Source organism: Cucumis melo, chromosome 11, assembly GCF_025177605.1.
Source record: "Cucumis melo cultivar AY chromosome 11, USDA_Cmelo_AY_1.0, whole genome shotgun sequence".
In the NCBI taxonomy this organism is placed as follows: Eukaryota; Viridiplantae; Streptophyta; class Magnoliopsida; order Cucurbitales; family Cucurbitaceae; genus Cucumis; species Cucumis melo.
This window is the reverse complement of record NC_066867.1, coordinates 26850331-26873252: the sequence shown is the minus strand read 5'-3', so window position 1 is coordinate 26873252 and position 22922 is coordinate 26850331. Positions and strand designations below refer to the sequence as shown.

Genomic DNA, 22922 nt, shown 5'->3' with positions numbered 1-22922 from the left:
GAAACCAGTGGCGGCTGATTATCTAAGTCAATTGATGGTCGTACTTCTGAAGCAATTCTAACTTCTGTCACAACATGATCACCCGTCTGTTGTTTCTGCTGCTCTTTAACACAGTAAGGCATTTCAGTCTCATTAAAGGTTACATCTCTACTGATAATGCATTTATTCATCCCTTTTTCAATGCACCAAAGTTTATAACCTTTGACACCCTGAGGATACCCAATAAACATGCATTTCAGTGCCCTCTTGTTCAATTTTCCATCTTTAACATGAGCATAAGCTGTGCATCCAAACACTCTAAGATGTTCTAAACTTGGAGCCTTACCTGTCCAGACCTCCTGAGGAGTCTTTAAGTTTAAAGCGGTAGAAGGACTCCTATTAATGAGATAACACGCTGTTTGGGCAGCTTCTCCCCAAAATTTCAATGGTAAAGAAGCATTAGTCAAGAGACACCTTGTACGTTCCATGATAGTTCTGTTAAACCTTTCAGCCAAACCATTTTGTTGTGGAGTGTATGTAACAGTAAAGTGCCTCGTGATTCCCTCAGATTTGCAAAACTTGTTGAATTTGTTATTTACAAACTCTAAGCCATTATCTGTCCTCAGATACTTAACCTTCCTACCTGTTTGGTTCTCAACCTGCTTCTTCCATTCAAGGAATTTTCCAAAGGCTTCATCCTTTTGTTTCAATGGATAAATCCATACTTTTCTTGAGAAATCATCAATGATAGAGATAAAGTATCTCGAACCTCCCATAGAGACCTCTTTCGTAGGACCCCACAAATCTGAGTGAACATAATCCAAAATACCTTTGGTTGTGTGCTTCCCTTTCCCAAACTTTACTCTGGTAGACTTTCCCATTATACAGTGTTCACAAAATGGGAGTTCAACATTCTTAACTCCTCCTAGCAAACCTTGTTGGGATAGAGCTTGTAAGCCTCTTTCACTCACATGAGCTAGCCTTTTATGCCATAACATAGACATATCTGTAATTTTACCTGACGCGATAGCAGCACTGCCTGAAACTGTAGTACCTTCCAACACATATAGACCATGTCTTAAAGTTCCCCTCAGTTTAACTAGAGAACCTTTGGTAACTTTCATAACTCCATTTTCAGATTTTATGGTACAACCTGATCTATCTAATTCCCCAAGGGATATTAGATTACGTTTAAGTTTTGGAACATACCGCACATTGGTAAGAATTCTTACCATCCCATCATGTGTTGCAATTTGCACTGAACCAGTTCCTTTTACATCGCATGTACCATTGTCACCCAATAAGACCTTTCCCCCATCAACTTTCTGAAAGTTAGTCAGAAAATCCCGATGAGGAGTCATATGAAAGGTACACCCTGAATCCATGATCCAAGCATCCTGTATATCTCTGTGAGACACCATCAAAACCTCTGCAGACTCATACCCAGTCTCTGCTGAATCATACCCATCAGTGATCTCTGCTGAATTATACCCATCAGTAACATTCGCTTCACTGGTTGATGCTTCTCTGCTCTTATTCAAAGGGCAATTTTTCTTAAAGTGTCCTTCTTTATGACAAAGGAAACACTTTCTAGATTTTCCCTTGGATTTTGATCTGAAACTCCTCTCTTTACCTTTCCAGCTCTTTTTCTCACTCCTCCCTCTGGCCATTAGTAACTCGCCATCTTTGCGTTCTTTCTTGATCTCGAGATTTCTAGTTTTCAAGGCATCCAACACTATACTCATGGTCAATGAATCCCGACCATATTTAATAGCAGCCTTAACCTCTCGATATGTTTCTGGTAGTGAATTTAAAAGAATCACTGCTTGATTCTCATCCGACATCTTTTCACCAATGTTATTGAGATCAACTACAATCTTCTGAAATTCATCCAGATTCTCTTCTAAACTTTTACTTTGGTCCATTTTATATCCAAAGAACTTCTCCTTTATATATATTTTATTTGGCAATGACTTGGTCAAATAAAGGCTCTCCAGCTTTTTCCACAACTCCCCTGTAGTAGTAGCCTCATCCACTAGCCTAAGAACTTCATCTGACAGATACAGAAGAATAGTCGAATAGGCCATTTCATCCATATCTCTTTTTTCACTTTCTGTAATATTATCTGGAAGTCTCTCTTCATCTAAGATCTTTGCTACTTTATGTTGAACCAAAATAGCTCTAATCTTTTTTCTCCAAAGAGCAAAATCTCCATGTCCATTAAACTTAGACACTTCAAATCGTGTAGAAGCCATCTTTACAGAAAAGAAATTTAACCAAGATATGCCAACTTCGAACTACTACTCAAAACCCAAATTTCCTTTTGGATCGAACGGAGCTCTGATACCACTTGTTATACTTTTCTTTACCAATTCAGATTGTGAAACCAAACTTGTTAATTCAGAATGCACAATTCAGAATAAATCAGAGAATAATAAAAGAACAAGAACGCAGCGATATATAGTGGTTCGACCAATTTGGTCTACATCCACTTTGAGAACCAGTTTGGAGGATTTTATTTCGAGCAAATGTGAGGAACAATTACAGAAATTTACAATTCAACAATCTGTAATTAAGAGACAAACTCAAAATATACCATCAACCAAGAATGAGAGACCCGCTGTATTGAACCCCAGAAAGACAACACTGACCGTTTACCACTGCCTGTAAACCGACGCTGCTCGTCGGAATAAAACCAGAAAACCGACGCTGAAGAGACCCGAGAGTTTGCCCACGTCGTCAACCCGACGCTGTCTACCGGAATGAACCCGAAAAACCGACCAACGGCGCTGAAAGAATCGAAAGGACCGACGCCGTAGACCGCCGAAACCACGCGAAGAACTGACGCTGACTCGTCACGGTGAAGGCCGACCTGTTGTCGGAAAAGTCACGCCGCCGAAGTCCTTCCGCCGCGCCTGTGCAGATCAATCTTCCGCCGTCACTCTCTCTCTCTCTCTTTCTGTATATCAAAAACGGCTGCCCCTTTTTCTTGTCTTCTTCTTTTTGTTCTTTTCTTGTTAACCTAAAAGAAAAGAAAAAAATTGATATAATTTCAATTATGCCATTAGGCATAATTACCCATCTGCCCTCAATGTTTAATAGAAAGAAAAAAAAAAACCCCATTATTTAACCTCTTAAATAATTTGTCAATTTTCACAAAATTGTTTTAAAAATTTATTTGACGTTATTATTTTAAATTTTGGATTTGATATTTTGGACCGTCTTTGCACCCACTATTATTATTATTGTTGTTGTTATTAATATTAATAATAATTGAAATGGTATGAACTCTACAACTATCAACTAACTGGCTAAAATTATTTGTTTTTTGTTCTTATAAATATGGCTCATCCCTTTGCTCTTTTCTTTCATAGCTCCTTTTGGGGTTTCATCTCGGGCGCCGATCCAATGCTTCCCCAGCCGGCACCGGAGAATCTGTAAAGCTCAGGAGGGATAGCGCCACCAAATATAAGAAAGATTACCCGAATATATTCATTTTCGTCGCCCTGCTTTCCGGCGCTATCTATCCTGAGTTTCATGGCTTCTTCTTGCTCTTTTTCTAAATATATATCTCCTTTTTTAACTTCGTCGTTTCTCCTATCCCAGGTATTTAATTTGTCTTCTTCTTTTTTCCTCTTTTTTCTATTACTTCTTCTATGGCTGTAAAATAATATATGGAATTATATATAATATATATTTCTTTAAAACCATCGAAATTATATTTTGAACTGACTACTTTATGGGGGAAGATGTGTTGGGTAAATTTGAGAGCTTGTTTTTCTTTATTTATTTTATTTCTGTTTTCTTTTCCAGCATTGACTGGAAATATATTTTCAGGCCATTTTTGTTCAGGTTTAGATGACTGTAAGTTGCTAATTTTTAGACATTAAGATGGGAAAAAACTGGGGAGAAAAATACAATTTTTTTTTTCTCTAAAAACGGGTGAAGAAAAATGGAAGTTTCTTTTGTTTTCTTTTAATGTAGGCCATTAGAGAGGACACGTGTAGGGTTGGATGGGAACGAAGGATTGATGTTCAAACATTAGGGCATAGGGGGAAGTAGTGTGTCAAGGGGACATATTAACATAAATTTTGCAGTAAAAATAGAATAAATTAAATTAAGAACCCTATAATCTTCTAATTAAGTTTGTAGTAATTTAATGTAATGCTGATATAATATATATATATATATATATGTTTATTAAATTTGATCTATTTGTCAAATATAGGTTTTTTGCCCTCTTTTTTAGGGTTTTGAATAGTGTAAAATATAGACACTCATTATTTTGTTGGAAGCAATTAAAAGAAATAATATATAAAGTTGGATTTAATTAGTAAGGAATAAAAGGGAAATTAGGAAGTTTGGACATTTAATCATATATATAGAGTGAGAATTTGCCAATTATTAGAACATAATAAAAAATTGAAAAGAAATATAACACAAGATGGGATTGACTTGTACAAAATGAATAAAAAATGTAGCACTAAGAAAGAGAGACCAAATATGAAGAAGAAGAAGAAGAAGAAGGTGCCTGATCAATAAATAGAGTTGTCCCAAAGGGGTAAGATTGCCTTATATATAATAATAATAATAATAAATAAATAAATAATATAAGCATTGGTTTATCTTTCTTTTTTTATTATTATTATTATTTTATTTTTTATTTTTTTTATTTTTTTGGGATTTTGGATTAGAGTAGGAAAAGGAGGTTATTCTTTTATTAGGTGGGATGAGATTAGCATTTATTCCTAAAAAATTTAATAGTTAATATTGATAAGGAAATTTGGTGCTAACATCGTAGAGGAGAAACTTGCACTGTATGGTACTACTTAGTTACACTAGCACTCCAACGACTTTAAGTCATTAATAGTTTAGAGAGTTAGAGAAATAAAGAATGTTGGATGTATTTCAATGTATATCTCCAAATCACGAGCTCCTCTCTTAACTTTATTACATAGAAATAAGTATTTCTTTTTGTAAGAATCATTCACTAATTAAATTATTGGATAATCAATCAATTTGTTACTAACCGTTAAGAATTGTTTGATTTGCTTCCCAAACATATGCAAAAGTAAAACACTTTGGCATAATTTTTATTTTCACAGAGTGACCTTAGCTCCTATCAAGCTTCATATGGATGACTTAATTGGCCAGCCTCCATACTTATAGATTATGTTTTCTGATCTCATGACTGACCTATAGTGAATCAATCTTTTTGGAGTCTACAAAAATTTCCTTTTTTTTCAGGTTATCACTAAGCATTTGATTTTTATGGCTCTTGTGGATCATATCATACGAATTTATTAAATTAGACACTAAACTTGGTTAATTATTATATCCTTTATTCAATTTTTACTAATTTTAATTATAGTAATAAGTCAATGTAAAAGTCTGTGTAAATTGACTGGCCATCTCAATTGTATCAAATAAGAAAAGTTCAATCAATGGACAAATGTGTCAAAACTAAGAAACTTTAACAAAAGTGAGGTTTAATATTGTTTTTCTTTGAAATCTTAGGCATAATTGTGTATTATAATGTTTATAATTAAATTGAAAATTTATATTTATTCAAATTAATTTAATTAGACGTGTACAATTAATAATTCTAAATTTCTTTTTTCAACCAAAAAAATATTTGTGGAAATTATGTATAATATATATTACTCTCTTGCATGTACATTTGGATTCACTGTGAGTAAAATGAAAAAGAAGAATATCACTAAGTATGAATTTTTTTTTTTTTGTTTTATTTATTATTCTAACTCATTTATTCTTATATCACACCTTTTGAAATAGTTATTAATAGAATATTAATATTAGAAATAAACGAACTTCTTGAATAAGTGATATTTTTGTATACACTTCAGATGTTTTGCATTTATATGATCTATACAATGTATATACACAATTTATCAGAAAAATTTCAAAGATTGTTCTTAATGAGTGAAGTAAAACCCTCAGTATAATTTGATTTTCAAAAGAATAATATTATTAATAATAAATTTATAATCCAAAGAAAAAAAATTAGATCAATAATTTTCCTCAAAAAAAATATACCAATAACATAATTAATAATAAACTAATTTTCCCAAAATTTAAAAAATTAGAAAATTATAGTATAATAGATGGATCATATTTGATATTACACAATGTGATTCCGTGGCAGACTAAGAACTTTATGTTAGAGCATAAGTTGGCTTAAACTACAACTTCCATCTTTGAACTTCTCGTTTTATATTTATTTGGTACTTGCATTTTGAATCTAATCGATTCTTAAAATGAATTTTGATATATGCAATTTATTTGTGTGTTTAATAAGTCTTCATTATCTTCCGTATTTAAAATAATAATAATAGTAATAATAATAATAATAATAATAATAATGCATTTATCTTATATAAAATTGAAAATTTGAAATTTTAATTAAATATAAAGATAAATTTTATGTTTAAAATAGCCAACTTAAGTTGGAAGGACCTATTAGTATTAGATATGATATATTGAGGGGAATTATAATCTTTTGGCAAAAAAAATCTGTTGTTCAAGGTTTTTGTGGGTAGATTGTTTCGCTTGCCATAAGAGAAATTATAGGTTGCAGCTTGTTTTCAAATAGTTGCGAACTGTTCATAAATGGATTGCACGTTTAAGTATTGATGGTCAAATCACTACTTAAATTCTATATTGGTGAACTAATTGACAAGAATCCTTTATTAAATTATATAACTGTTTTGTTCTTTAACATGTTTGGTCTCCAAGTTTGATATAGTCATATTTGTAATTTTTGTTATAATATTAATATTTTGATTGGGATTATAGTAAATTGATCAACTTATTTATAAATATAGTAAAATATATATTAAAAAAAAAAAGACATTGTCAAACCATTAGATTTTAAATAATTTCTCTAAATGGAGGCTTGATTTCCAAAATTAAATTCTAATAACATTATTTAACGTGTCATTTCCAAAAGGAGCATTATAATAATGTCGACAAATTAATATCAAGCAAACCCATCAAAATTAATTATAACAGTTATTTAATTTGTTTTTCTTACAGTAAATAAAGTTAATTTAGATGTGTTCAGGTTTTTCTATTTACATTTATATAATTAAAAAAATTATCAAAAATATAACCTTTCATAAAATATTTATAGTTTGATAAATGCTGTATTTTAGTGATTTTATTCTAGATGGTCGAACGTTTTTTATTTAAAAAACCCCTTATAATTATATAACTAATATGGATTGCATTCCATTTTAAACATTAATTTGAATTTATTTATTTTTATAATCTTAATTACACAATTAACTACCATTACTTTAAAAAATGAAGATTTCTGATAAACTATTTCATGGAGTACTTTAAATCCGACTTATATAATTTAATATAATATACATTTGTGACTCACAATAAATAATATCATCCAAAGAAAATTTTCAGTAGAAATAAATCACTTAATAAATTTAATTTAATATGTTGAATATTTATAGCGAAATATAGTGAAAATTTAATGCATTTTGAAATATAAAAATTGAATTTAAACTATCAAATTAGGATGTTGTTTTATGTACAAATATAACATGTATGTAAGTTATCTTTGTTGTTTATTCAATTTCAATGAGTTAGGTTTGATTTTAGTCAAATAATAATAAAATTGAGTTAAATTTGACAAATGTCTCAACTTTTGTATTTATTTGATTTAATTTTATATTTTAGATAGTAACTAAGTTGATAGCCTATAATTAAATAGTAACTTGTTCCTTCATTTGTAGAATCGGGTTCCAAAATCGAAAAGTTATCTCCATTCATTATATTCATTTTATCTCTCTCTTTCTTTTGTTCTTGTGTTGAGTTGAGAGCAAATATCCAAGAGTTCTATTAGATTCGAGTAGTTCAAGGTTGTAAGTTTACTTAAGTTAGTCATTGTATCCCACCGTGATTATTGCAGTGTGGTTGTAATCTCGTGCAAAGCGAATAATTGTCTTTAGAACAGTGCTTATCAAAAGCGTACATCAACTACAATTTGAGGCATTGTAAAGGTTTTGAAGTTCTTTCAAGTATTTGTTTGTTTTCATATATCTAAAGTCTTATTACATCGTCTCACTTAAGTGTATGTTTGTATTCAATTGAGTTGTTTAGTTCATTATATTCAACCTTTTTCCCAAAAAAATATAAATATATTTTAAAAGGTTAAATTAATTAGATACACAGACAATTATAATATACATTTTTTAGAGAAAAAAAAAAACTTGTACTAACCATCCTTAGGTTAGAGTTTCATTTTCATTGTAAAAAAAAATAACTGAAAAGGAAATGAAGATCAACGAGAATAAGATAAAATTGACATATATTTGCATGAAATACATTCTTTCAATATTGGATGATAGAAATTAATTATTCTCATATAAAATATGATAAAAACTCTATGTTATATGGTCAATATAAAAGACTATTTCAGTTGACATGAGATACAAATTCGTTCCCAGTTAAAATGCTGCCACAAGAAGTAAAATAGTTCTTTAGTAAATTTTAATTTTAAAAAACTAATTATGATATTCGATAAATCAGTACTAAATTTGTAAATCATTTTAGTTATTTTATATATCATATTATATTTTATCATTTATTATCGCATATATTTATTTGAAAGTATATGTCTTTTGAATTGCAACTAAGTTTTTTCATCTAAATAATTTGATAATTTTTTAAACATAATTGTAACATGAAATTTGAAGCAAATTAATTAATATGGATCGATAAATTAAGGATGAACACGAAAATGTACTAAATTTTTAGGGGGCGTTTGGGCGGCGAATTAACACTGTGGGATTAGGGTTACTTAACCCTAACCCGCGTTTGGTAATCGGGTTATGGAAACCCTAGTTTTAAGGTTTCCATAAACCCGATTTTATCTCTTCCCCTTCCAAATTAAATCTACCGAAAACCCTTCTTCAACCCGTGTTTACGCTCTCCTCAATCGTCTTCAACTTCTCTTCGATTCTCTGCTCTCACTTTGATTCTCTTCTTCTTTCAATTCCGATTTCGTTTCTTATTCTCCCTATTCTCTTCCATTTTCAATTTGCGTCGATTCTTTGAACAGAAGTTCGGCCGGTATGATTAAATAAATCTGATTTTTCTTTTCGTTCTCCTCTGTCTTCCTTTCCTTTCTTCCTTCCTTCAGTTCTTCAGGTTTGCTTCTAATTTCTCTTGAATTTGTTTGTTAAACGTTCTTCGTCACCCTCTATTTCTGCCAATTTTGGTTGACGGGTGTTATTTTGCAGTAGAAATACGAGGAGAATTTTGTGTTTTAGGGTTTTTTTTTAATTAAAAAGTTACTTTACGTTTACTAGGATGGAGTTCAATTGTTGTTACTGCTTTATTGTTTATTCTATATTTATGGTGAGTTCTCATTCCTCTTCTACTCGATTTATTCTATTTTGTTTCTCTTTTGAATATGTTATTTTCCATGTTTGTTTCTCCCGAATTGTATGAATGCTTAGTTTAATGTATTTAGGTGTATGTTAAGCTCAGGGGTTTTTTACTTTATACTCTCTTAAATGATGGATTTGTATTTTGGTAGAATAATTGATACATTTCAATCCTTTGTTTACATTTAAAGGTATGGTTGTCTTTTTGGGTTGTGTTTTTCGATTTAATTTTTCTTTGAAGGAATGTTTGATGATTGAGAATCATGTGAACGATATTTTGGGAGATGGGTATTGTAAGAAATTAGTGGCAGACTATGTTTTATAACGTGGGTTGAGAATAAAGGGGATTCTTGTTTCATTCTCCAATTTTTAAATAAAAAGTTGGAGCCCTGCAGTGAAATTTGAATGGAATTATGCACAAAAAACGTCAAACATTGAAGTTATTCACATTCAAACACATGCTGGCGCTTATTGATTTCGGAGAATTGCAAACAAATGGAATGTTCTTAATTATGTTTAGGCTTTCCAAGTGTAGAAGATACCGTTTGCTGATTTTGTTGTTTTGCTATACTCCCTTTCTTATTAATTTAATGTTAGTTTTTGTTTCAATGTCTGTGGCCTTGAAAAGGCGTATCGGGTTGTTAACTCTAGAGTTGTTGAAATGGGATGTTTTGTTTTTGTATCTACAAGTTCTTTAAAACGATATTGATTTACTGAAATCCTCTTGCTGAGTTAAAGAAGAGGGAGCACAAACTCAAGCGTCTTGTGCAATCACCCAACTCCTTCATGGTATTCTTTTTCTTCTATTTCCTTTCCATGTCATTTCTTGTGACTGTTCAAATTTTGCACATCAATCTAGTGTCGTATCACCAAGTTCTCTTTGTTCAGTAGTTAATGTTTCTGTTTTTTTGTCTTAATTTCTATAATATTATGAGATCCTTACAATACTGCTTTAATTGTCATATGTTGACAATTTGAAGGACGTCAAGTGCCAAGGATGTTTCAACATGTAAGTTCCATCACTTATCACTAGTTTGATATATTTGCAACTCTTTTGGATTCTACTTGAAGATGATGTGGATTGAAATTTCTGATGATAATTGTTTTTGTCAACAAAATGCAGTACCACTGTCTTCAGCCACTCTCAAATTGTTGTGGTATGCGGTAACTGTCAAACAGTCTTATCCCAGCCAACAGAAGGACGTGCTAGACTCACCGAGTCGTGTTCTTTTAGGAGAAAGGGTGATTGATGATGCGGTGGATGGCTTCCTTCCTTCCTTCAATAGGCCAACTTAGTTTTTTCTTTTTTTAAACTGTGGATAATATCTTGATATATCAAAAGCAAGTGGGAGGTTATCATAGAAATACCCATCTGGTCGCTGTGTGTACTGAACTTTTAACTGCATTTAGTAAAAGCTTAACTTTCTTTTATCCACTCTTTATTGTGCACTATTTTAATTTGCATGAGAATCTATCAATGGTCAACTGTATGCGTATGTTTTCTGTTTTTTCCTTCTACGTTTAAAAATGTTTAGGCGAATAGTAATAATTCGAACATTATGGCGTTCAACTGCTACATAAGAAGTAAAAACAAATGTACGACGCTATCGCTAATTACAAATATACGCAATAAGTAGTTTGTAATTGTAAACAATGACTTTGAATAAAATTGCTACAATTTGTTAACAAATTATTTCGAAATTTGTCAATTGTTTTTAATAATTTAATAACATTACACATAGAAAAGAACAATATGCAATAAGAGGGGTTCGACGTATTTAAAAAATTAATAAGTAAAAAAAATTAATATTTATAACCCTACGCAAATAACGCTTCTCCCAAACATATCTTATCATAGACTCCCCATAAACCTACCCACATAATCCTTCCCTCAAACACATCTTATTCATAATCCTATAATAACCCTTTCCACATAACTCTTCCCTCAAACACCTCTTATCATAAAACTATATTTCTTAACTCTTCCCCCAAGCAAGGGTTATGATAAAACTAGGTTTATTATAACACTAGTTTTATCATAATACTAACTCTTTCATAATTCAATCCTTCCCCTAAATGCACTATTAGGAATTATGCAAAAACTTCAATCTTAAAAATGAGAGGTTTGATATCTTATTTCACAACTGTTGTACTAAGAAAAGATCATCAACTAAAGAGCTACGCTTCCTTTATTACTCACTTAATCACTACATGCATGGATCCCAAATAGACTGAAACAGATACGAGAAAAGTAATTTATAAATAGTTAATATTTGTAAAAAAAAAGTACTATTTAGTAAATTACAAATGTAGCCTCAAAACCTTTACATTGGTATCAAAGACCTTGTGTTTTTGTTTCATTCAAAATGTTTTATACCTAACATAAATAGTTATTTATTCTTATAAATTTATAATGGAAGTAAAAGTAATTTAACGTTGGAGAATATGGGAGAAGTATATTATATTTATGTATAGGTGAGTAATTAAAAGTATAAAGTAAAGAAAAGAAAGTTGGTGGTGGGTAAAAATTGAATTTGAGTAATAGTGGGGTTAAATTTCATTAAATTTTTGGAGGCACATTTAATTAATTTCTGGCACGTATCAGCCGCCTTCTTTTCAGGCCAACGGTCTGGCCCATGGGCCCATTGCACTCTTCAAACTTCGATGGGCCCTATTACCTATTTTGTGGGCCGTTCATCCTTAACTAGGTTTAGTGAAATTGAGACTATGTCCAAAAATGTTTAGTTTTTAATGAAAAGATGTCTCATCGGTCAGTAGTCATTTATTTTGTGTCTGCCCACTCCTACTCCTTGATCATAATTGGAAGGTTTTATGGAAGGTATAGATAGATAAGGCATCTCTAAAAACTCTCTTTTCAAATTTCAAACAACGGGTCACTAAGAAAAAATAACAAAGAGAAAGTTCTTTAATGACAATGGAAAGAAGAGACATAACTTATAAACTATTTGTGATCATTACTCTTTCTTTAAATTGGTTATTTTTTAAAATACTAATTTACGAAACAAAGGAACTCTATATATTTGAACATGTATAGCTAATTGGTAAAAAAATATTATTTGACCTTGATTCTTATTGGGTTTACATTAATGCCATTTAACTTCCAGCTCTTCCTTGCAATTACAAGGGTAACATGTAGACCTTGTTTTTGGTATGAGCTTTAGTTGGTATTTCTATATATTTTTTTAAAAATAATTAACCATTTCAATGTTTATTTCCTACCATTTTTTCATTGATAGAGTTTATAAAAGCGCAAAACATGATTTATTTTAAAAAAATATTATTTATGTTAGGAAAATTTATCGACATCTAATAAAACCTATAAAATTAGTCATTTTTTAAATATTTCAGGTTTGTCTTTCTATCTTTTTTTTTCTTTCTCGCGATAAAATCGTATTCTTCATTATGCGATTTCTTTCTTCGTCTTTCTTCTTTTCTGCGACTTTTTTTCATAATCCTTCTTATTTTTCAATTTTTTTACGTCGTTAAATCTTTCCATCATCTTTCTTCTTTTTTGATTTTGGGATTTCATTCAATGTCTTTTTTTTTTTTATTCTTTTTTACGTCGTTTAATATTTTTTTCGTCTTTCTTCTTTTCTTTTTTTTTTTTTGCATCGTTTGAATTTTAATAACCAAATCTAAACGACCGTGTAAAAAAATAGCAAATCTTATAAAAAATCTTGAAAAAAATCATTAAACAATCGTGTAAAAAAATAAATCATCAACAAATCTAAATAATCGTGTACCAAAAGAATTTTAAAAATCATTTACCAAAATCTAAAAAATCGTTTAGCCAAATTTAAACGATCGTGTAATAAATCTAAACGATCTTATACAAAAATAAATGATTTTATAGCAAAAGAATTTTAAAAAATCCTTTAGTCAAATCTAAAAGTCCGATCAAATCTAAATGATCGTGTAACCAAATTTAAACCTAACCAAATTAAACGATCGTGTAACAAAATTAAACGGTATAATTGAAAAAATAAATTGGAGCCATATCTAAATGATCGTGTACCAAACAATAGTCAAATCCAAATCTAAACGATCGTGTAACCAATTTTAAACGTAACCAAATTAAACGATCGTGTAACAAAATTAAACGACGGAATTGAAAAATAAATTGTAGCATATCTAATCGTGTACTAAACAATAGCCAAATCTAAATGATCGCAAATATATTGCGCGTGTTGTTGACGGCATAGTTGATGGAGTATTTTTCATATTTTATACAGAGAGCCTCTAGATTTTTTCCATTTTTTGAATTGTTCTAAATACTTCGCCACTTTTTTATATTTTTGAGAATACCCATTTATGTTTTACAAAATTATACAATTGTTATTTGTAATACATATCGGTATTTCTAAATGTTTTGTTTTTATTTGATATAATTATGTATTTTTAGTCCCATATAATTCGAGGATTTAAAATTTAAAATTAAAAAATTTGATACAATAAAAACATAATAACATAAAATAGTACATAAATTCTCTAGAAATTAAATAGGCTCAAACTATAAATTTCATAAAATAAATAGGTTAATAAATTTATAAATATTTTATAAAAATTATTGTAAATGTGGAAAAAGTTTAAAAGTTGTAAAAGTTCAGATTTATGAAATAATATATATTGTCATATTTTATAATAGATAAATAAAAAATTTTGTTATATTTTAGGAGCAATGAAGTTTATTTTATTATATTTAATAAATATTAAACTTTACAATTTTGTTAGAGTTAAACTCGATATAATCTCTAATGTTTAAATTTAAATAGGTTTTGTGAATTTGACATAAACTTTTTTGTGTTGTAAAGTGAGTTTCGTTCAGCTGCATCGATTGTTACTAACAAAAATTAAATTGAATTTTATTTAATACCAACCCATTTTAGAACGGTGTAGTAATAGCGGTTTAACTCCACGGTAGACTTTGGCACTCGGCCGCCGTAGGCGTAACTTTCCAGTTTAAATAACGCCGGTCGCCGGAGTTGAGAAAACTGAACATTCACCGGAACTCTATCGACTCAAATTCCGCCACTCTTCTTCTTCTCCGAGTCGTAGGGTTTGGAACTTCCTCTCTTTCGCTCATTTCAGTTTAGTTCTCACACTTTACATTACGGTCGAATACATACATACATACCTGTATTCGTAACACTGCTCAAAATCTAATTATGCGAAACATAGGGTTTTTTTTTTTCTTGCTGCGACTCTACTTTTGTGATTTCTTATTGTATTATTTCTTATGAGAATTCTCTACCTGTTTCATTGCTCTAATTTTAAATCGATTCGTCTTTTCCATTCAAGGATCTGAGTGTGCGATTGTAACTAGCGATGGATGATGATTCTACGAATCCATTCCGACGTATGTCTAGCCGTACTCGGAAGGTTGCTCCTAAGATGGTTGCTGCCCTAGCCAGCAGCGACAACCGTACGCAGGTTTGTTTGGTGAACTAGATTTTGCTTCTTTGTTGTGAGTTATTGGTGCTGTAATTGATTAGTTTAAGGCTGTACTCTATATTTACGATGTACGTTTTTAATCTTGGTTTTTCTGCTCTTCAGGCAGCACTTGCTCGTCTCGAAGCATTGGAAAATGACAATGCGGGAATGGAAGTAGTCGAAAACATTGACGATGAGGATGCTTCTCTCGATGATGATGATCAAGGTTATTCATTCATCTTTTTTCCACTTTGGCCTTTTTCTTGTAGGGTGCTCTCTTCAATTACATCCATCAAATGTTAGACATCTAATATTTTCTCATTTTTTTTCTGTTGTACTGCTTACTCCAATCATCTAATTCAATGTGAAAGCAAGCCAGAATTGCTTTTGGTCCTTCGATTTTTGTTATTTATTAATCCTATAGACTTTGGTGTATGCTCGAGAAAACTTCCATCTTCTCCATCCTTAGAAATTCTGTGAAAAAAAAGGCCAAGATGGCCAGCATCAAAACTCAGATATCGCATTGGCCATGGAGTTTTTAGTACTCGTTAATTGCCCGAATTTCTGCAATGGTACCTGGATTACTAATCAGCGACTAAGGGTGAGATATTCCAGGTTCATTCCTATGTATTTTTCTAGGGATTTTACAGTTCCTGAGTGTTGGGGTGATAATGGAGAAGGATGCAAGCTGCATTCGGCAATGCAGCTTTCAGAACTAGAATTTGGTGATTGGGTTAAGCTTTCTGTTAAAACTCTTCCCCTGCACTCAGAAAAACCCAACAACAATGTAGAAACTGCCTGTAGCTTTTTATTTATATAACCAATAGAGTTCACAAGAAAAGATCAAACAGAAATGAAGATCATAGCAACAAGCTGAGAAATAAGGAAAAACAACAGCAAAGGTTCTCCAGCAATTCGAGAAGCTGGCGTTCTCCCTAAAAGCTTCCGCAGCAGCTTTTCATACCAAAAACAAGATGCCTCACCAATCCCTAAAAACATTCCTTAAATACCTTCTTTCCCTTGGTGGGACCTACCCCCCAAATATTCTTTTCATTTACTTTTCTCATTTATTTTTCTGGGCCAAGCTGTCTTCTTGGACATTCTTTTTTCTTTCCTTACGCTTGTAGGTGTGTATGATAGGGGGTCTAACAATACCGTCGGGCTCGATACTCACCTTGTCCTCAAGGTGAAGTGAAGGATATTGCTGGTTCATAGCGTAAACGGACTCCCACATCGCTTCACTGACATGTAGTCCCTTCCATTTCACTAACCATTCGTTAGCTCCCATTTCACTGTTCCAGCGGACACCCAATACTGCTTCAGGTTCAACTTGCAGCTCAAATTCTTCAATCAATGCTGGTGCAAGTGCTGTACTTGCTGTGTTTTTCCCAATTTCAATTTCAGCTGTGAAATATGAAACACATTGTGTATCATTGCCTCGGGTGGGAGGTCCAAACGGTAAGCTACTTCCCCAATCTCTTCAATTATGCGATATGGCCCATAGAACTTTGGAGCTAGCTTCTCACAACATTTCCTCGCTAAAGACTGCTGTCTATAAGGTCGCAATTTCAAATAAACCTTGTCTCCTACTTGGAATTTCAATTCACGGTGGTGGAGATCAGCTTGCTTTTTCATCTTATTTTGGGCCGTCAATAGATTCTCCTTCAAGGCACTAATCACCAAGTCTCTCCTTCAGCAATTGCTCGACACTATTGTTATTAGTTTTCCTGTCACCATATAGAACCAGTGGAGGTGGTTGGCGGCCATAAACTATTTGGAATGGGTTTGTTCTTGCTGATGAGTGAAAAGTGATGTTGTACCATAATTCCACCCATGGTGTACACTTGTGCCACTTTGTTGGCTGTTCGTTGCAAAAGCAACGTAAATAAGTTTCGAGGCAACGGTTTACCCGCTCAGTCTGTCCATCTGTTTGAGGATGAAAGGTTGTACTCCTCTTCACCGATGTTCCTATGGCTGTAAATAATTCCTTTCAAAAGTGACTCAAGAAAATCTTGTTGCGGTCAATGACAATTGAGTTCGGTATTCCATGCTTACTAATGATCTCTTCAACGAATTTTTCAGCCACTTGTTTCGCGGTGAATGGGTGTTTCAAGGTAATGAAGTGCGCCATTTTACTCAACCGATCAACTACGACCATGATACTATCAAAACCCCCCACCTTAGGTAACCCCTCTATGAAATCCATGGTCCAGTCTTCAAGGATTAGGTTGGCAATGGTAATGGTTGTAATAGTCCAGCAGGGGAGAGTGCTTCAGTTTTATTCCTTTGACATATTTCGCACTGTTCAACATAATTTTTTACATCATTCTTCATGCCAACCCAATGTATTTCTCCATTCATACGCTTGTAGGTTCTGAGAAAACCCAAATAGCCCCCCAACACCAAGTCATGGAAAGTATGAAGCTACGCAGGAATAAGAGAAGAGTTCTTGGACAACACTAACCGCCCTTTGTAGAGTAATATGCCCGACACCCATTAGTAGTTGGCTTTCCCTTCTGGATTTTCCTTTAGAATTTTAATTATCTCCTCTAGTTCTTCATCTCTTTCCACCTCTGCCATCACCATTTCAACATCCAGCAACCTGGGGGACCTTAAAGTATTTAATTCAGCGGAATGGTTCACTCGAGATAAGGCGTCTGCGGTTTTGTTCTACAATCCGGGTTGATACAAAATTTCAAAATCATACCTCAGTAATTTAGTTAACCATCTCTAAAATTAGGGCTAGACCTCCCTTTGTTCAACCAAAAAGCCTTCTGATCTGAAAGTACTGTAAATTTCCTTTCCAACAAGTAATGTCACCATTTCTGAACAGCCATCACCACTGCCATCAGTTTCCTTTCATAAATGGGTTTTGCTTGTGCTTAAGGGGATAATTTCTGGTTGAAATATGCTATCGGCCTGCTGTTCTGAGATAAAATTGCCCCCAAACCTATCCCTGAAGCGTCTATTTCAATGGTGAAAGGTAGGGAAAAATCCGGAAGTGCTAGAACAAGTACTGAGATCATTGCTTGTTTTAGTGATTCAGAGGCTTCTGTGGCATCATCACTCCAGTGGAATCCATTTTTCTGCAGTTACATGGTCAGTGGAGCTGCAATATTCCTATAGTCCTTGACGAATCTCCAATAATACCCCGTTAGACCGAGAAATCCCCTCAATTTAGAAATATTATTCAGTTGGAGCCAATTTACCATTGCTTTTACCTTCTCACCATCAGCTTCTACTCCTTTTTCTGATATCCAATAGCCCAAATAATTGAATCGAGAATGTCCGATTACGCATTTCTTTTCGTTAGCAAACAACTGATTGTCTTTCATCACATTAAACACTACTCCCAAATGCCTTTCATGTTCCGTGATGTCCTTGTTGTAAACCAATATGTCATCGTAGAAGACTAGCACAAACCGCCTTAGGAAGGGTCTGAAAATTTGGTTCATGAGAGATTGAAAGGTTGTCGGAGCGTTGGTCAATCCGAAGGACATAACCAAGAATTCTTATTGTCCTTTGTGGGTGCGAAACGTCGTTTTCTCAATGTCCTCCTTCATTTGAATTTGATAGTAACCCGAGCACAAATCCAATTTCGAAAAAACCTCAGCACTGTGTGACTCATCCAGTAGTTCTTCGATTACAGAATGGGAAATTTATCGACAATAGTTACCTGATTCAACTTACAATAATCAACGCAGAATCGCCACCCTCCATCTCGTTTCTTTACTAGTAAAATTGGATTGGAATACGGACTTTGACTTGGACTGATATTTCCCGCTTGAAGCATTTCCGGTACCAACTTTTCTATCTCCTCCTTCTGTATGTATCCATACTTGTAGGGACGAACATTTATGGGCTTCTGTCCGTCTAGAGTCAATATTCGATGATCCACGATTCTTCTCGAAGGTAACCCATTCGGCATCTCAAATAAGCTCATGTACCTTTTCAACAAATTAATAATCATTGGCAATTTCGATTCCTCCCCTTCTTCCTCTCTTTCGTTGTCCTCGATGTCTACATCGATTTTAACGTTATGGAATTCCAGCAAAAATCCCTGATCCTCTTCTTCCCACGTTTTGGAGATCGTTTTTTAGAACACTCTGTCATTGTGAGTGACAGGTCCCCTTTTAATACCACTTGCGCCTTTCCTGCCATGAACATCATTGTCATCGAAGGCTAGTGAATCCCCATAGATCCGGTAGTGCTCAACCATTGCATACCCAGAACCAAATCAATTCTGCCCAATTCAATCACTAAGAAATCTACCATGATTGTTAATTCCGGAAGTTTAACCTCAACTCTCTTGCATATCCCTTTCCCTTCCAACACGGTTCGATCGCCGATGGTTACTTTGAATTTATTTTTCCCTTCCAACTGTAAGTTTAACTCCTCAACTACTCCTTGATGGATGAAGTTGTGTGTTGCGCCGCTGTCGATGTGAATTATTACCTCTCTACCTCTCACTGTGCCTCGCAACTTCATTGTACCCTTCAAAGTGAAACCCAAAATAGTCTGAAGCGAAATTTCGGTCTCTCCCTTGACTTCTAAGGTTTCGAACTCCACCACTTATGGCTCAACTTCTTCCTTTTCGTTCGCGCCTTCCAATTCTTCTTCTTCATTCGCGATAAAGAACATGAGCTCACAGTTCACTTTAACCTTGCATCGGTGCCCTGCCGAATATTTGTCGTTACACTAGAAGCACAACCCCTTGTCCAGCCTTGCTCGGAACTCACTGTTCGATAAACACTTCATCGATGGCTCTCCCTTCACGTAGTTTCCTTTTATCGGGATTGAAATCTGTTTCACCGCAAAATCATTGCGTTTTCACTTATTTTTTTTTTCCATATTTACCGTTGCTTGTTTTCCACTATGTGCTTGGGCCTTCGCCACAACTGGCCCACGACCTCTCCATTCATTTAGGCCAATTTTATGGCCAGATCACGATCACTCACTATTTGGGCTCCACGCAATATGCGTATGATCTGTCTTGCTTAATCCGTATGAGATGGGTCCCCAAACTACCTTCACCGGGAGCCTTGAAGTGTTCGAACATCCTCCTCTTGAGGTCTTCCCACGATAACACCTTCTTCCGATTATTACTCCAGCGGAACCAATCCACCTCGTCCTGACCAAAACTGACGACGGCTACCTTCACTTCTCCTTATCAGCCAACTCATTGATGTCGAAATAGTGTTCGGCCCTATAAACCCATGATTCCAGATTCTCTCCATTGAAGACAAGTATCGTTTCTTGTATTTACTTTTGTCTGATGAATCTCCGGCGAAACTCGATGTCATGTCTGTCTCTTCGATTTTTCCCTTCCCTTTCAGTCCAGATCCATCCGAGGCACACGATTCTTCCCTATGTTTAGCATGACTACTCTCCTTAACTTCTTCAACAGATTCTCTATGCTCTTAAGTAAACTGAGCATCATTTCCTTCAACTCCTTGATTTCCTTCTCATTCGTTTCCAATCTATCCTCCCACTCTTTCTGTGCCATAGCTCGTGTCTTCTCCAGGATGTTTGTGGCTCTGATACCATTTTGTTAAGACTCTTCCTCTACACTCAGAAAAACCCAACAACAATGAAGATCATAGCAACAAGCTGAGAAATAAGGAAAAACAACAGCAAAGGTTCTCCAGCAATTTGAGAAGCTGGTGTTCTCCCAAAAAGCCTCCACAGCAGCTTTTCATACCAAAAACGAGATGGCTCACCAATCCCTAAAAACATTCCTTAAATACCTCCTTTTCCCTGGTGGGACCTACCCCCCAAATATTCTTTTCATTTACGTTTCTCATTTATTTTTCTGGGCCGAGCTGTCTTCTTGGACATTCTTTTCTCTTTCCTTACGCTTGTAGGTGTGTATGATAAGGGGTTTAACACTTTTTTTCTGCAAATTCTTGCCCACCTACTTGGCAAGAAGATAGGTGGAGAAATAATTTACAAGACTCTGGTGATATGTTTCAGCTGATATTAATTCTTAATTCTTGGACAAGTTTCAGCTGATATTCGCTTTTCTTATTAGTCTGAACTGGTGAGTTTTGTGTACGATTGGTGCTGAAAAGACCAAGATCATGTTTTTCCAAGGGGTGGATAATTATGTGGCACGGGAGTGTGGTTTGAGTTTGTGTCTTTCTCAAAATTCCTACGACAATATCACCAAGCCAACTGTTGTGTAGTCATCCTATTTGGTGAAAAGCCAAGTTGGTGTGGGCTAATTGATGTCAACGCTATCCCATAGGATTTTGGGAAGGAATAATCCATAGGACTTTCAGAGGGAAGTGTCATAATTTTGAGGAGATTTGATATTTCATCAGTTTTTGTCTCCGCAAACTCCAATCAAATTATTTGAAGCTGTTCTCTCTTTCTTGTCGAACCCAGTTGCTGTTGTTTGTAGGCTGTACATGCTTCAAATTCGGTTGATATATCATCTCTTTCATCCCTCCTTTTTTACTCTTGTGTTTAGTTTCGTATAGAGAAACCACTTCAAAATGAAATTAATTTCCAAGGAATAATAGAACCTGTCAACTTCAATTCTGTTTTTTTTGCGTCCACAATATACTTGCATTGATTCAAACAGATTGAATTATACTCTTCTATACCTTAGAGTGTTGTTTGGTATTTAGCGTCAGTAATCTTGACCCCCTTTATAACCACAATGCAGCATACATAAAGCGGCAATCAAAGGGCACTAAACGGAAAACTAGACAAGCAAAAGCACTTGAAGCTAAGAAAGCTCCCAAGACTTTCATGGAGCTTCTGCACGAGGTTTGTACCAAAGCTCTTCTACTTCGTGGCCTTACTACATTGCAATAAAAGAAGTTTGTTTTGATGTTGAGCTACAATAAAAACAGGCAAATTTGGAGTCATTGCCTCCACATGTTCCATCATACTTCAAGGCGGCCGTTGGACCTCCAAGCTCTACCTCACGCCGGCATTTTTGCACAGTTTGTGGTTTTGCTGCGAGCTACACGTGCATAAGGTGTGGAATCCGATTTTGTTCATCTCGTTGTCAGAATATACATAACGACACTCGTTGTTTGAAATTTGTTGCCTAATAGGTTGATAGTGATAGGCGGGTGGATAAAATCACCCAAATTTTGTAGGTTATATTGTACTCACTACTCAAATCTCTGTAAATTACAATGTAGTCTTAATACTCATTTTTTTCTCACGGCTGGGCCTAACTCCTAACAGTTTCCCAATGTTCTATTAAAATGAAAAGTTGGGAACAAAAATCTGAATTCTTCTTTTCAATATCCATCTTTGATTCTAATTATCATTTTAAAACAGAAACAGAAACTTTGCAACATTTTACAAGTCTTCCAAAAATAGATATGAAAATTTCGAATGAAAGCCGATTTCATTGCGATCTTTACTTGAACGTCTTCGAGTACTAAAGCTTCATAAATGTATTCTTTCTAAAAGATGAATTTTGCCAATAGCATCATCAACTACTCCCTTCTTCGGGGGACTTTCTTGATTGCTAAAATTTGATGACCCCATGAAATTTAATTATTATTATAAAGCTCAAGAAGGGTACTCTTCCCCAACATGTTGCGTTATCTATATTCTTCCGCAACAATATCTAGATGAAACAAGCAGCTGAAGGTAACCGCTTATGAGAAATTATTCGACGTTGTCGCAATTTGACTTTCAAATGTGTACCATTGAATGTGGGAGAAAAGCAGATTACTTCAGATTTATATCCAATGGTTATGGACCAATTTTAGGTAAACATAACAAAAAAAAAAAAAAAAAGGCGTATTTGGTCCAGTGTAGCCAATGACTTTCTTCTTGATATATTAGCTCCTCTTCTTTCTCTTCCTTGACCAATGCTTCGACGGGTGAGGGTAGGCTGCAGATTGAATATGGAAAGAAGTGCTTAGATATTCGACCAATGTCAAGCAACCCTCAACTTCTGAGAAGGCCACTCTCTTCGAACATTCTAATCACTTTCATGCTTCAAATGCAAATTCGCGTTCAAGTTTTGTTTAAGAATTCATGGTTGGCTAACTTTTGTTTGTTTGGTCACGATGATTCATAGCCACCTGCTTT

At 33.9% G+C, this 22922-nt stretch overlaps 1 protein-coding gene, 1 non-coding gene and 1 pseudogene across 5 annotated transcripts; all 3 read left to right on the top strand.

Moving 5' to 3' along the window:
- Nucleotides 1-3409: 3409 nt before the first annotated feature.
- MIR390A (microRNA MIR390a) lies at nucleotides 3410-3525 on the top strand. Its single transcript, NR_120751.1, has one exon. It is a non-coding gene; the product is annotated as a microRNA MIR390a (primary transcript).
- Nucleotides 3526-9400: 5875 nt separating this feature from the next.
- Nucleotides 9401-10842, top strand: LOC107992035 (uncharacterized; annotated as a pseudogene).
- Nucleotides 10843-14250: 3408 nt separating this feature from the next.
- LOC103501880 (SWR1 complex subunit 6) lies at nucleotides 14251-22038 on the top strand. Of its 4 annotated transcripts, none has more exons than XM_008465613.3 (5): nucleotides 14251-14515; nucleotides 14727-14858; nucleotides 14982-15084; nucleotides 21529-21632; nucleotides 21719-22038. In XM_008465613.3, the coding sequence occupies exons 2-5, from the start codon at nucleotides 14754-14756 to the stop codon at nucleotides 21920-21922; spliced, it is 516 nt and encodes a 171-aa protein (XP_008463835.1). In that variant the 5' UTR covers nucleotides 14251-14515; nucleotides 14727-14753; the 3' UTR covers nucleotides 21923-22038. The 4 variants fall into 4 exon arrangements, with proteins under 4 accessions (XP_008463835.1, XP_008463837.1, XP_008463836.1 ...); XM_008465615.2 differs by having other exon boundaries at nucleotides 14292-14479; XM_008465614.3 differs by having other exon boundaries at nucleotides 14294-14484.
- The last annotated feature ends 884 nt before the right edge of the window (nucleotides 22039-22922 follow it).

Coding starts and splice junctions, on each gene's coding strand:
- LOC103501880 (XM_008465613.3), top strand. CDS start 14,754: ATGGATGATGATTCTACGAATCCATTCCGACGTATGTCTAGCCGTACT. Junction 14,859..14,981: donor GCAGCGACAACCGTACGCAG/GTTTGTTTGGTG, acceptor TCTGCTCTTCAG/GCAGCACTTGCTCGTCTCGA. Junction 15,085..21,528: donor TCTCGATGATGATGATCAAG/GTTATTCATTCA, acceptor ACCACAATGCAG/CATACATAAAGCGGCAATCA.